Genomic DNA, 12,956 nt, shown 5'->3' on the forward strand with positions numbered 1-12,956 from the left:
ATGTAGTATTGTAGCCTTACAGCCTCTCAATGTGCTCAGCATGTCAAGTCAACGTACTAGGTACAAAAGAGTTGTTGGCTAATGAACAAGGGCGTATATTGGCGATTCACTATAATAGAATAAAACTGTCTTTCATGTCCAACACACAGTCAAACAAAAGTAGTAAACGTAATTTTTAATCAAATCACCGACTCAGTTAAACAATTCAAAACTGCAAGTCTGGATATGTTTTTCACACGTTTGAAACTTCAAAGGAAATGGGTTCCATTTTTCTGCCGACATTGCCAAACATTCGCAAATATTTGATTTCTAAATAATAAAAAAGCGCCAAAAAGATTTAAAAAAAAAAGGCGGGTAGTACAAAATTGACGTTTCACTAACGAGTCTGGTTATTTTGTATTATTTCTTTTTATCAAGGCACATCGTATTTGATCAACCACAATGTTTTTTTTCTTTTTCATGTGCTTCATTTTCATCATTATTCACGACTAGTTGTACATGTGCTCCATTATTTGTGTTGTTGGAAAAGGGCCGATTGCTCCGAGATAAAAAATAAAAACGACGACGACAATAGGAGAAACAAATTGGAAAAGAAATATTTTTTCCCTAAAAAGCGGGAGGGGGGAAATAAGTGTGGTTGAGGTTTTTGCAGTCAAAGAGGGCACACAAACAAGAACGAGAATAAGACACGAAGATTAAAAAAAAACTGGTGACTCGCTCAATAAACAAACAAACAAAAGAATAAGGAGAGGATAATTAAAAAAAGGAAAAAGATTTGAGAAATCATGATTATATGTTTAAATCAAAAGATCTCAGAGTCAAAGGTCACTTGAGGTTGGAGCAATTTGTAAAAGGAGAGTGTTTAAAAAAAATGAATTTCTGTAAAAGAATAAAAAGAAAAGAACCACAAACATAGTGTGGTGGTGGTGGTTTTTTTTAGCGTCAAGTGTTACGAGTGTTTGCACTAACTTTTTTGCTGTTGAATGTGGAGGGGATGTTTTTTTTAACTAGATGGGAGGTAATGGGCGTGCCGGTTTCTTGGGTGGAGGGGGTGGAGCTCCTCCATTTTCTCCACCAACCTCTTTGATCTCCGACAAATTGACGACGGGTAACGGCGGCTTCTCTGGAGGTGCATCGCCACAACCGCCGACGCTAGTAGAGCACCCCTGTTTAGCCGGAAGAGGTGGCGGAAGGTCTTCGCCGGACGATGAACTCAGCGTCGATGCGACACTATTCTGCGACGGCGAGGAGCAAACGCCACCGAGACCATCGCCGTTATACGACGGTCGGTTGACGGTCGACGATCGTCTGGCCTCGGACCTGAGTGGCCGTTTGGCCGTCAATTGTTGCGTCAATTCGATGACAACCGTCGGCGAAGACGTCGATTCCGACAAGGCTAGTTGGCCCACCGTTTCAGACGACGACGAGGCATCCAGCGAATGAGCACTGGAACCTATAAGCAAAAGGAAAAAACAACATTCAGACGGGAAACATGTGAACACTCGAAACAGGAAAGGAGTAGAGAATAATTGGATGGATCAAAAGGTGACGGGAGGAAGGGCAACGGACACACATCCGATCGATCGGGAGACCGGAGTTCAAGGTTTAGGGGGACGTCCCAGGATGCGACGTAATTGCCAATGTGTCCGCCGAGAAAATCGGGATCGATTCGACGGTTCAAACTCGATAAACTCACCCAGAGCACTGGTGCTACCGCTGTTGCTGTTGCCGGAAGAATTCACCACTACGGCAGGGCTTGACGGGACCGAATTACTGCTTCCCCCTAATCCGAATCCGGCCAGCGACAAGCTGGGGAAATGCGATCCACGGCCACCAATCGAACTGGAACTCAGCCGGCGGAACGAATCTCGATGCTGTTTATTCTCCTTGTCTCGCAATTTCTTGTCGGTGCCGGATTTGTTGGAACGGAATCGATGGCCAGTCGTGAGCATCTTGACGGGAGAGATACTACTGCCGGATGACGATGGATTGGCTGAAGAGGAACTGCTGCTGGGCAGTGAAAAACTCAGCGACGACAGAACGGCTTGAGAGGAAGTGCGAGAAAACAAGCTGGATTGGTGCCTGGTTATCGATGGATTATGTAACGATCCTCCACTTGAGCCGCCGGACGATTGGAGCGTGACGGATGACAATCGAGACGCCGCAATGTTCACACTGGAAGTCAAATTCGCCGGAGAGGAGAGATGATGATGGACCGAATCCGGATGACTGGCATCTCCTGTGCTGTTGGTACTCAGCCGGTTGTAAAGAGAGTAAGCACCCACTCCCAAGCCTCCGCCGCCACCGGAACTGTGTGTCGATTGCCGCTGATTCCGAGTCAGCTGCTCCATTTGACGCTCCAGTTGCGGGTCCACATCCCGTCTGCCATATTTGCTCTCAATATGAACCCGCATCTCCTGGAAGCACTCTTCTATCCGCTGCTGGAGTGGCTGCAAGGCCTGGTTGACTCGCGATCGATGGACGACCAGAGCCGCTTCCACCAGCGGGATCTGCAGAGCAAACAGCTCCTGCAGCTCCGACACGGAATCGGCATCTTCCGGGTGTTCCAGAAGATAGCGATCTGTGAAAAAGGCCTTCTCGTAGTTGCTGATGCCGCCGTTGACGGCAGCGTCGACGATGCCCTGGAGCTTCATCGTCAGCGGATGCAGGGTGAGTTTGGGATCGGATCGGTGCGACAGGATCAATTCCGTCAGCGATTTATTGCTCTTCTCCATCGTCTCGATGGCGAACTGGATGGGATTCAGCTCAAAGACGTGAGACTCGACCACCGGGAACCACCGGAGGATGCCCGGCAATTGGTGGGACGTCGTCAAAATGGTCCGCTCCAGCCAAGTGGTCGAGAAGGCGTTGTCCGAGTCGCGCTGGCCGCGATGGAACGGCCGCGAGAAGCTGAAACGCTGGACGCGGTTGACCCGGTAGAAGCGCAAAATCTGCTCGCTGACGGGTTTGCTGGCGAACCGCTCCTGATCCTCGGCGCTGAGCATCGGATCGACTTTGTTCATCTGCAAGTACTGCTGCGGTGAATCCATAATCTCCTGGTCGGGCGGAGTCAGCCGGTTCATCGTCTCGGCGTTGGGGAATTGCAGCATGATCCGGTTGGAGAATTCGCTCAGCCTTTCGTATTCTTTACCCCGGAAGACGAAAATTTTGTTTTGAAGGAAAGCCGGAAATCCGCGACCGTAGAAGGCCACTCGGAAATATTCGGGTTCGTGACGCACTTGATGGATAATGTGATCATAGAGGGTGGCCATCCGGTTGAGCAAGGCGCCCAGACGTCCGTAATCGAACGTTTCTTCTTCGTACTGACGGGCCAGCTCCTTGCAGAGCGACAGGGCACATTCCCACATTTTACCGCGGTCAAAGAGATCGATACTGTCCAGGTAGAGGGCTTCCTTCAGCTGGCGGTGCGACGTTATGTGCGGATGCCTGGAGGTGAGAAGGAGCGTCGGCAGAGGCTCGTCACTCCAGCGCAACAGCTGGGCGTGAAGCTGGAGCGTGTAGGCGGCCTCTGTGAAGTTGTCGCATTCCAAGTGCAAGTCGCACAACTTGTTGAGATAGCGGATGTACATCTCCTTGCGGCTGATCTCTTGGTAGAAATTCAACAAGTTGACGGTGCAGCTCATCCGGTTCTCGCGGTTCTCATCCGTGATGATGGATCGGTACTCGAGGAGCCGCTCCATCAACCGGGTGACTGTGCGGACAAGTTTCAGGCCCTGGTCGCGCATTGTAGAGTGTTTCTCGCACAGTTCCGTCATCAGCGACTGGAAGAGATCCTTGTAGTGCTCGTCTCCCCTTCCGCCCTCCACCAGGACGTCCAGTTGGGTGATCAATTTATTTTCAACTTCTTGAAAGTTGCCCTGCAAAGAGGATGCAATTCAATTAGGAACGAAAATGTATCAGCGAAAAAAGACTTTGTCGTTCACAAGCTAAAGGGCACAAATAGGATTCAAGTTAAAATCATGAATAATCAAAAAGGACATTTCAATTATGAACTTTAAAAGTACAAAGTTGGCGTTGATCCTATTGCCCAAAACTAAAGGGTTCGGCCGGAAAATGTTTATGATCCCGAAATCCTTTGATCTGTTGGAAAACTTTTCGCTTGAATTGAGTACAAAGTTGGCCATTTTAAATGAAAGGATTAGGGGGCGTTCGCTAAAATTTCCAACGTCATCAACTCATAATTACTTTGATGTGAGACGAGTCGCGCTTGGTGTCACTGTAAGCTTCACCCTGGAGTCGAGGCGAGTAGAATTCGCATTGCATCATGTCGAAAAAGATGGGGATCGTCGCTCTGCGCAATTCCGTCTCGGGTAGCAACGTCATTTCCAGGAACTGGCCCACCATGGCCGGAACGAAATTGATCTTGTGCTGGCCGAGGTTGAACCACATTGTTCGAATTTCGAAGCCCATCTCGCGTCGCATGTCCCGGTACCTGGCCAGCACTTGACGCCGTTTCGTTTGGGTGAACGATTCCAGTTGAAGGGCTGGCTGACACACGTACCTGCGTAAGTGATAAACATATTTTTTTAAATATTACTGGAATTGTTTTATGTAATGGAATTATTACGTAATGGCGCAGAAGAAATAATTATTCCAGAGCTGGCCCTCGTAGGGATTGGAGAATCGATCCCGGATGGTGTGGGAGAAAAAGCGCAAAGCTTTCAGGACGATGGAATTCTGCAGGAGAATCATTTGCGCCCAATCAGGAGCGTAGACGTGTTTGGCCACGAGATCCTTGAAGACCATGAGAATCTCGATGAGGAAATCCAACAGATCGGAGCGTGTGGCAAAGTGTCCCAAATAATTGCGATAATGATGCGGGGTCATTTGACGGAAGATGGACAGCATGACCGAGACCAGAGGACCGACAAACGGATCTTCACGGTCGATTGAGATGATGGTCTGAATGATGGTCCGCAATCCGTTGGCCATCACTTCGGCAACGTCGTTATGGGTCGCACCGACATCCTTCCGGTAGAGAATTTGCATCACGTCGCACATAACAGTCACGCTCATCTCAACCTGCCACCAATCAATACACAAATTATCGATTAAAGCAATTATCAATTTTAATCTTTTCTTTCAAAAAAGGATTTCTCCATGCAGAACCGAATAAATTAAAAAAAAGCAGAGAACAAAAAAGCCAAAGGCAAAACAAAAGAAGCCAAGAAATGAAATAAAATTAAAAAGTCACAGCCGGATTTTGAGTTGGCCAATGAAAAAGTTTTTGCGCATGCCACGACATCATTATACCTCTTGGGCCCTCGTCTCCCCGGCGACGGCGGCTTTTTGAGACAATGCGTTCTGATCGACTTGTTCGCCCAGGAGCCGAGCCGCTTTGCTCTTGGACCTCTCGATGTGGCGCAGTTCCACTTTATAGCCTCCCCATCCACCCTGTTAGTTTTTAGTTAGTTTGTCGGTTAGGTTAGGTGCCAATTAAGTCTGTTGAGGACAGCTGTGGAAGAACATTGAACCAGAAAGAACCCAAACGACAGATCAAGAGTGAGGAAGAAACCCATCCACCAAGAAAATCAAGTTATGATTGGCAATCGTAAGTGCATTATTAGTAGTACCACACACACACGTACCAACCCCAAAGTATTTTTAGTGTACATTCAATCAATGCCAACTCGTAGACGTACCTCCTGCGGACCAGTGAGCAACTCTTTGACGCGCTTGACTACCACCGGTAGGATAATAGCACGGCATTCAGGTTTCAGAAACAGTTGGCTGTGCACTATATCGTTGAGCGTCATCATCTTCTGATTGTTGAGCCGGCCGGCTGGAACGCTCGTAACAATATCAGCCAATGACGTACTAAAATCAAAAATAGACCGAAAATTTCGAGCATTGATGGAAATCCGTAAAAATAAAATGTTGTTAAGTCGTTGACAAACCTCAGCTGCTGATCGTCAATGACCAGTAAAAGATCGGGAATGGCGCAGGGAATGTACTTGAGACATGCCCCTTGGGCTAGTAGTACCAATCCGTCGCTGCGTCTCATAAAATCCGACATGCTGGCAAACAAATTGAGAAGGAGGCTCTCGAAATCCGAGTCGGCACCTTCTTCCACGTCGCCGTACAGGTTGACAAATAGCTGACGGGATCGCACCACAAACTTGAACAGGTACTGAAGGGCTTTCATCACCCGCAGCAGATCGTCGCCTTGCAATTTAGTCATCACAGTCGACTGGACGCAATCGTTCAACACGACCAGCAGCTTCTTATAGGCCAAAGTGGCGCTGAAATTGTCTTTGATGTACACATCGAGCACCGGCTGTGTGAAATGAAAATCGTCATTCAATTAGTCAAAAATAGGAACCTTAAATTAATTCAAATTATACCTTAAAATGTTCGTATTTTCGGTCCGTCACCAGACCGATAATGAAGACTAGACAATCAAAAACGGAGTGATCAAAGATGTTTGAATCGGAATTGAGCATCAGAATGTTGAACAAAGCGTCGAGGACGTCCTGGAGAAACTTGACCACCTCTTCGCCGTCGACCTTCATCAAGGCACTCAGGATGGCCGGCAACTGCTGCGACTGGGACGAGTGATATTTGAGCAATCCCAGGAGTTCGACGTTTTGTGTCAATTTAGTCGAACAGAGGCAGGTGCCGATGAGCAGCGAGTCTTTGGAGTTGACCGTCAGGCCAGGAGCCGACGGCTTGGAGGACCCGTGTTCCACCAATTCGGCCCGGGTGGACGGAAGTCCCAAATAGGCCGTTTCATTCTCGTCCAGTTTACGGTGATCCACTTTGTAGACTAGCAGTTCATGTTGGGTGTCCATCAGCGTCGTCCCGTTGTCCTGCATCAGTTTAACATAAGACAAAGCGAACGGCTTCTCCGTCCGGTCTTTGGCCTCGTTGCTGGACCGATGTTTGAACGTGAATTTCAGGTGACTCCTGTAGAACTCGTCGATGGGAATGGCGATCTTGAACGTTTCACTCCAGCGCGGCTTATCTTCGTGATAGTAGACGACGCTACGGTATTCATCCTGGGCCGTCACTCCGCTGCCCAGGTGCATCACTCCTGGAATAGGTACGCCCTTCTCGTTGCAGACGCGGACCGTCACTTCGACGTTTTTATCGGCCGATTTGGCTCCTCGACTGAATTCACCCGACGACAAGGTCAGGTAAAGATCGTGACGGACGTCACCGGGCAGGATGATTTCGGGGAAACCTAATTTGCGGCTGACGGCCACCTGGGCCACCTGGACCAGGGCGGGATGCTCCTCGCTGACCTGTTTCATATCGCCGTGTAGGAGACGCAGGCTGACCCACAGTCCTTGATTTTTGTGCTCCTTGTGGCTGATCTCACGGCCCGAGACGATCAATCGCCGCAGAGTTACGTCCAGCGAGTCCCGTTCGCTGCAGGAAATGAAAGGCACGAAATGCTGCTTCTCTTCGTCCGTCTCCTGTCGACCACTGAGGTAATCTGTCACGTCCATGTAGGCGACGCCGCAGGGCCGGCGAAGGAATTCGGGAGGAGGAGAGTTGTTAGCCAAAGCCCCGCTGATTGTCCGCCGTGAAGATCCACCGGCCGTTGATCCCATTGCTGTCGTCTGCCGTCGAGGATCTTCCGGCCGGATGTCCATATTCCCCACCCGGATCACGTAGCAGATAAGGAAGACGCGCTCGCGGGCTAAATCTCGACTTCCCAGGTCTGTGTAAAGGACTCGCATGTTGCCGAGTAAATCCAGATCCATCGAGAGTCCCATTCGACTCCAGCGGAGGACGTAGTTCTCCGTCAACGGCTTCCATTCCTTGGCGTCGTAAAGGCAGAGTAGCAGTTCCGTATCTTCACCGATTCGGCAAACGAAATTGCGAACGGCGACGAAAAACATGTGCGAGTGACGATTGGCCAGTTTGATTTTGGTCGGGTTCATCGGCCCCATTCCGATGGTGTTGGTAATGCCGTTCATGTTGTTACTGGAGGCCACGGCTTTCTTGATTCGCTGCGAGGCCTGTTCGTGATGTCTGTAGAGTTGGACGACAGAGGCCGAGTCTGGATTGAGAATGCTCCCCAACTCGTCACGCACCACCATGTCGAGGCCGAGCAAATTGTTGCCAAAATCGATTTGCGATGTCAGGGCGTGCGTGAGCTCGCGCAGTTCGTCCAGCGTCAACGTCCCGGTGAGCATTTTGCTTCGGTTGGACATGAGGTCTCTCATTAGTAAATAGACTGCACGCCATTTGTGATCGTGAGTTCGATAAAGTTCCTGGCCGATTTGACCCCATTCTCGTAGAACGGATGTCACTTCCTGAACGACGGGTGACTGACAGGCTGTCACTTGCTCTCCTATGGCAGTCTTCTCAATGAAGGACGGCTGGATGTGGATGAAGCTCTTGGGGTAAATTCCTTTGAGAGCTCGATTTCTGACACTGTAGCCAAAGTACCAGAACTCCTCCTGGCACAAATTGTGAACTGTATCACCCACTTCGAGTTTGAGGCAGTACTCTCCATCGTGCTGCACATTGTAAGTCACTGGAATCAAACAAAATACAAATGAAGTACAATTAGGTCAGCGAAACCTTGAGACCGCAGACACCAGTTGCTAGGCAAACTATATTTAGATAAGTCTAGCCGAGTTGTAAAGTTTTGCCAAAAGTCATTCAATAAAGCAACGGATTGACACCAAGAGATAATGCAGGGCATCAACGGTTAGAGGCTAAGGAGATAAGATAAAAAGTAAAAGTAGTAAAGACAAAAAAAAAGTATGTGTCAACTGACCAACACCCAAGCGATCCTTCTCTGGAGTTGGAATCCACTGCGTCATCCTTCAAAGCTCACGCGAAAACCGACGACTGACTTTTGTTAAATAAATAGTTGCTAGCACAATCTCAACTTTCTCAGCGTCGTCAACACAGTAGTAGTAGTAAAGAAACGGAAAAAGACTTCAAGCGGATCATATTGCTGTGTTGGTTTCTCCACAGTCTGTCGATTATTGTGGTGGTGGTGACAGCAGCAGACGATGATACGCGAGTCGCTCCCCCGCAAAACAACGCGTTGCTTTTTTTGTGGCGCCAACGAAACTCACACGAACCCTCTTCTCACCAGGATATAAATTTTAGCCAATTAAATAAATTAAATTTTTTTTTTAAAGCAACTGCACGCACTATTCACGACACGAGTGAATCTGTCAAATTCAGAAAAGAAACAGAGAAAAAACCCCAATGAGATAGCGAGAAGAATACTGTTTGAAATTCAGTAACAAACTGTTATTTATAAAAAAGAGCGGAAATTAGGTTTCCGTTCCGAGTCGTTTCCCGTTTCCCTTCAATCTGGCGAAATTGAAAAGAAAGAAAGAAAAAAACCGCAGCAACAGTGGCAGCAGGCTTTAAATTAACCGCAATTAGAACCATTTCGTTTTTCGTCGTTTGAAGGCTAGCCATAGAGCATTATATACGTACTCTGAAATGTTCATGTCAGGCTGTCAGCAAAGCAGCTGTGCTTTATCTCATCACATAACCAAAAAGAAAAACCCATAGGGCGATAAAGCGGAAAATTATGGCCCAGTTTTGCTTTTGTCTTGAATCTAGTTTCTAGTCCTCAATCACAAATTTTGGAAAATTAAGACATCAGTATAGCGTTATGAATGAGGCTACGTGTCTTCATCAATCTTAATGATTTTGGCATGAATGGGTCACTAATTCAGTACACAAACTAAAAAAAAAAAAGGAAAATCTTGAGCGTTTGAGTGATTTTTATTCCATAACAAACATCATTAAAATGTAGATATGTAGACAACATTAATTAGAAGACCCCATTAAACACCACGATAAATCAAAACTACGCAAGCATCACATTAACTCACATGCAGTAATATCTTTTTGGCAAGATTAGATAGAATGAATAAGTTTGGTAGCTGCTTGTCATCGGGCCCTAAATGGAATTTAAGCACACACCAATTTAGTTACGCCAGTCTCGGTAAGTAGTTGAACTAGGCTGCCACTTGCAGGCCTATCCTCTTTGTTCGCCCATTTCTCCATCATCCTGCGCAGTTTAAAAAACAATGGCGTAAGTATTAAAAAAAAAAACATAATGAAAATTTAATGCTAATTTACTCTGAAACATATTCAAGAGGAGTCCATGTGGAATGATCAGCTTTAGGCATCCATTTACGGTTCATTGGCGTGTCCAAGGTGACTGGGAGGATGGTCAGAACAGAAGAGTCTTTGGGTAGACCACCATCCCCTGCAGCCAAGGACTTTGTAAGCTGGTGCACAGCTGCTTTAGCCATTCCATATCCAATCATGCCGGGAGTGCCTTTAAATATTTCCAATTTTAATGAACTCTGCTCGGCAAATATTTATGAGACATGAATATTCACACCTTCCAAAGCTGGTTTAGCCCCAGTTAGGGTTAGCAGTCCACCTTCCTTTAAGTGCTTTGAGGCAATGGCTGAAGCGAGGACAGAGGACCAGACACTCTGCTTCCACATGAGGTCTGCATTTTTGACAAAATCAGCATGTGCAGCATTGCCTCCTGCCCACCCGCCAGCCACACATAAAATGGCATCAAGGGATTGACCATCGAGCACTTTGGCCACATCCTCCAAAACAGCTTTCTCCTACAAATCAAGAAATTAAAAGAATGAGGCCAAGCTAATCATAAAGTATGACACCGTATACCTGCTCAGTCCAGGAAGAGTCAGGAGCCACCAGGATGTTGGCATCTGCTTCATCGTTATTTGCCAGATCAATACTTCCAACCCACTGCACACACACGGTACAAAAAGGGAAAATGTTCAGGTGTGAATTTAACAGTCTGCCGAGTCATTTTTAATTCAAGGCACACTTACATAGTTCTTGGCTTTAAAGTGCTTGATAATGGCACTTCCAAGGGCTCCACGACCTATGCGATTAATTGATTTGATTTAATAAAAACACACCCGGCATATGTGTAGTGATACTGTACCTCCGTAAACTATGATTTTTGATGCGCTTGACGACATGGCGTTTGTGTTGGACGCTGGTTGATGTTGAACGGAGGCAAAGAATTTGACCAGTGCAACCGTTGTTACTAAACTCAGAAGAAAGAGACAAAATAAATTCCTTGCGAGGAGCCACCAAGGGTTATTATTATGGGTCTGTAGCAGCCGACGGCCATTCGACGTTTCCTCTTTGGCGGCATTGGACGTTGCCATGGCTCTGGGGCATAACATAAAATCTTTTTATTTTGCTTTAAAATAAGAAAACAGACAAGGAATAATTGAGCAGAAAAACTTTAAAACTTTGTCTCCTTCTAGAGCTAAAATATTTAATATTCTTTAAAGCTTCCAACAACTCGCATTTGCATATCAAATGATCAAAGTACCTTTTTCTAGTTCTAGACATTTCGTGAGGAAATTGCTCGTGCTTTTTTCAGACTACCCCAACGAATGAAAATCAGTCAAGTGAAATTATTATTCTCAAGTTTATTATTTACTCCGCCTGGTGTCTCTGTTGACCTTTAGAAAAATTCGCCTGCTGTTATTTTTCCCACACACATTAAACCGATCAGTTTCTTTCCATGCAGCGTTGCACCTGTTGAAAATCGCCATGACAACAAGTACAAAAATATATATAAGTATACAGCTTTCACTTTCATAAATTCAACGCAGTTGCAGCTGTATAGGCCTATAGCATATCTGCACTGCACCGGTGAAATGTCGAGCGTGTAAATACCCCCAGGGATGACACACACAAAATAGCTATCTCGGCGCGCAACTGTCGTTATAATAATATAAGAGTATCAACTTTTCTTAACCATTTTTTCCCCCTCGCTCGGATGACATAAAAATATGCGCTTTATTGTTTTAGCAAAGAATTGCATTCCCCACCGGCTCCCACACCCAAAGTCTCAACACTTTTCGCTAGCGTCAAATAGCCGGGAGTAACTTTTTGTTTCCTTCCCACCTAGTTTTTTATTTCATGTGACGGAAATAAAACACAAACGAAAAAAGGAAAGTCTGCTGGGAAATCGGCTGAATGTCGAGCACGTATACAAGTAGTAGAGGGTTCCTATTTCGCCCATAAAAAGTGCCTTGAGACGCTTGATCGATACCTCGGTGCCCCGGCCGTGAGTTGCCGGGACTCTAACGGTACACACAGACAGAAGAGGAATGTGTGCGGACGTTGAGAGGCCTTCAATGAAAGGGAGCTACCCACACACGTTAGCAACTGCGTTATTCATAGACAACTGTTTGAAAATGTTTTTAAAGGTTTGCGAAACTTGTTGAGAAAGAAAATCACGTCAAAGAAGAGACGCCAGACTCACGACGAAAACGGAAATTGAATCGAGTCTATAAAGGGATAGGCAGCAGTTGAATTTCCGGTTGGCTGGATCCTTGGGTTTAAGTTACACAACAAACCAGCCATCCGTGAGACATTTTCTTATTGAATAATATTTCACAAAGTTGCTGGGTGTGCTGTCTCTCTGCTTTTCCACTTTTTTTGTGCTTCTTCTCCCGTGACGAGATCTGCCGAGATTTTAATTAAAACGATTAGATCAACCAAGCGATTAATTATACTGGAAGGATAAGGAGGATTTTGTTTCTTTTAAAATATATGCGAGTAACAATTTTGTATTTTTTGGAAGAGATTTGGAGGACTGTAATATAAGAATTTAGAATTCACACATTGAAAGATGATTTGAGAAAATAATAATTAAACAATCAGTCGATTATCGGATTGATCGAAAAATAAAGAAGATGAGTTTGTTTTTCGAATGATGAAATCACAACAATTTACATAATTATTCATAATAATTGATGGTTTTGTAAATATTGATAAGAGGATTATTATTACAAGTAAAATGTTTTGTGAAAAATTTGAATTTCTCAGGGACAACAAATTCAATGGGTGGGTGGGGGAATGCGCACACATCATTCAACATCTTCAACCTAGAAACACAAACTATTTATTATATTTATTGCTCGATTAAATAATAA

At 45.9% G+C, this 12,956-nt stretch overlaps 2 protein-coding genes across 3 annotated transcripts; both read right to left on the reverse strand.

Annotated features, from left to right (window-relative positions):
• Positions 1 to 365: 365 nt before the first annotated feature.
• Positions 366 to 9,151, reverse strand: LOC124350525 (dedicator of cytokinesis protein 1-like). Of its 2 annotated transcripts, XM_046801251.1 has the most exons (9): positions 8,756 to 9,151; positions 6,366 to 8,509; positions 5,919 to 6,298; positions 5,664 to 5,838; positions 5,275 to 5,415; positions 4,589 to 5,043; positions 4,207 to 4,522; positions 1,697 to 3,878; positions 366 to 1,453 (listed from the first exon to the last, which is right to left on the reverse strand). In XM_046801251.1, the coding sequence occupies exons 1-9, from the start codon at positions 8,799 to 8,801 to the stop codon at positions 1,008 to 1,010; spliced, it is 6,285 nt and encodes a 2,094-aa protein (XP_046657207.1). In that variant the 5' UTR covers positions 8,802 to 9,151; the 3' UTR covers positions 366 to 1,007. The 2 variants fall into 2 exon arrangements, with proteins under 2 accessions (XP_046657207.1, XP_046657208.1); XM_046801252.1 differs by lacking the exon at positions 5,275 to 5,415 and having other exon boundaries at positions 8,756 to 9,148.
• Positions 9,152 to 9,710: 559 nt separating this feature from the next.
• Positions 9,711 to 11,376, reverse strand: LOC124350720 (dihydropteridine reductase-like). The gene is made up of 7 exons (XM_046801540.1): positions 11,342 to 11,376; positions 10,943 to 11,175; positions 10,827 to 10,879; positions 10,657 to 10,740; positions 10,358 to 10,595; positions 10,090 to 10,291; positions 9,711 to 10,018 (listed from the first exon to the last, which is right to left on the reverse strand). The coding sequence occupies exons 1-7, from the start codon at positions 11,359 to 11,361 to the stop codon at positions 9,919 to 9,921; spliced, it is 930 nt and encodes a 309-aa protein (XP_046657496.1). The 5' UTR covers positions 11,362 to 11,376; the 3' UTR covers positions 9,711 to 9,918.
• Between the last annotated feature and the right edge of the window lie 1,580 nt (positions 11,377 to 12,956).

The sequence above is a fragment of the Daphnia pulicaria genome, chromosome 7, assembly GCF_021234035.1.
Source record: "Daphnia pulicaria isolate SC F1-1A chromosome 7, SC_F0-13Bv2, whole genome shotgun sequence".
Taxonomy (NCBI): Eukaryota; Metazoa; Arthropoda; class Branchiopoda; order Diplostraca; family Daphniidae; genus Daphnia; species Daphnia pulicaria.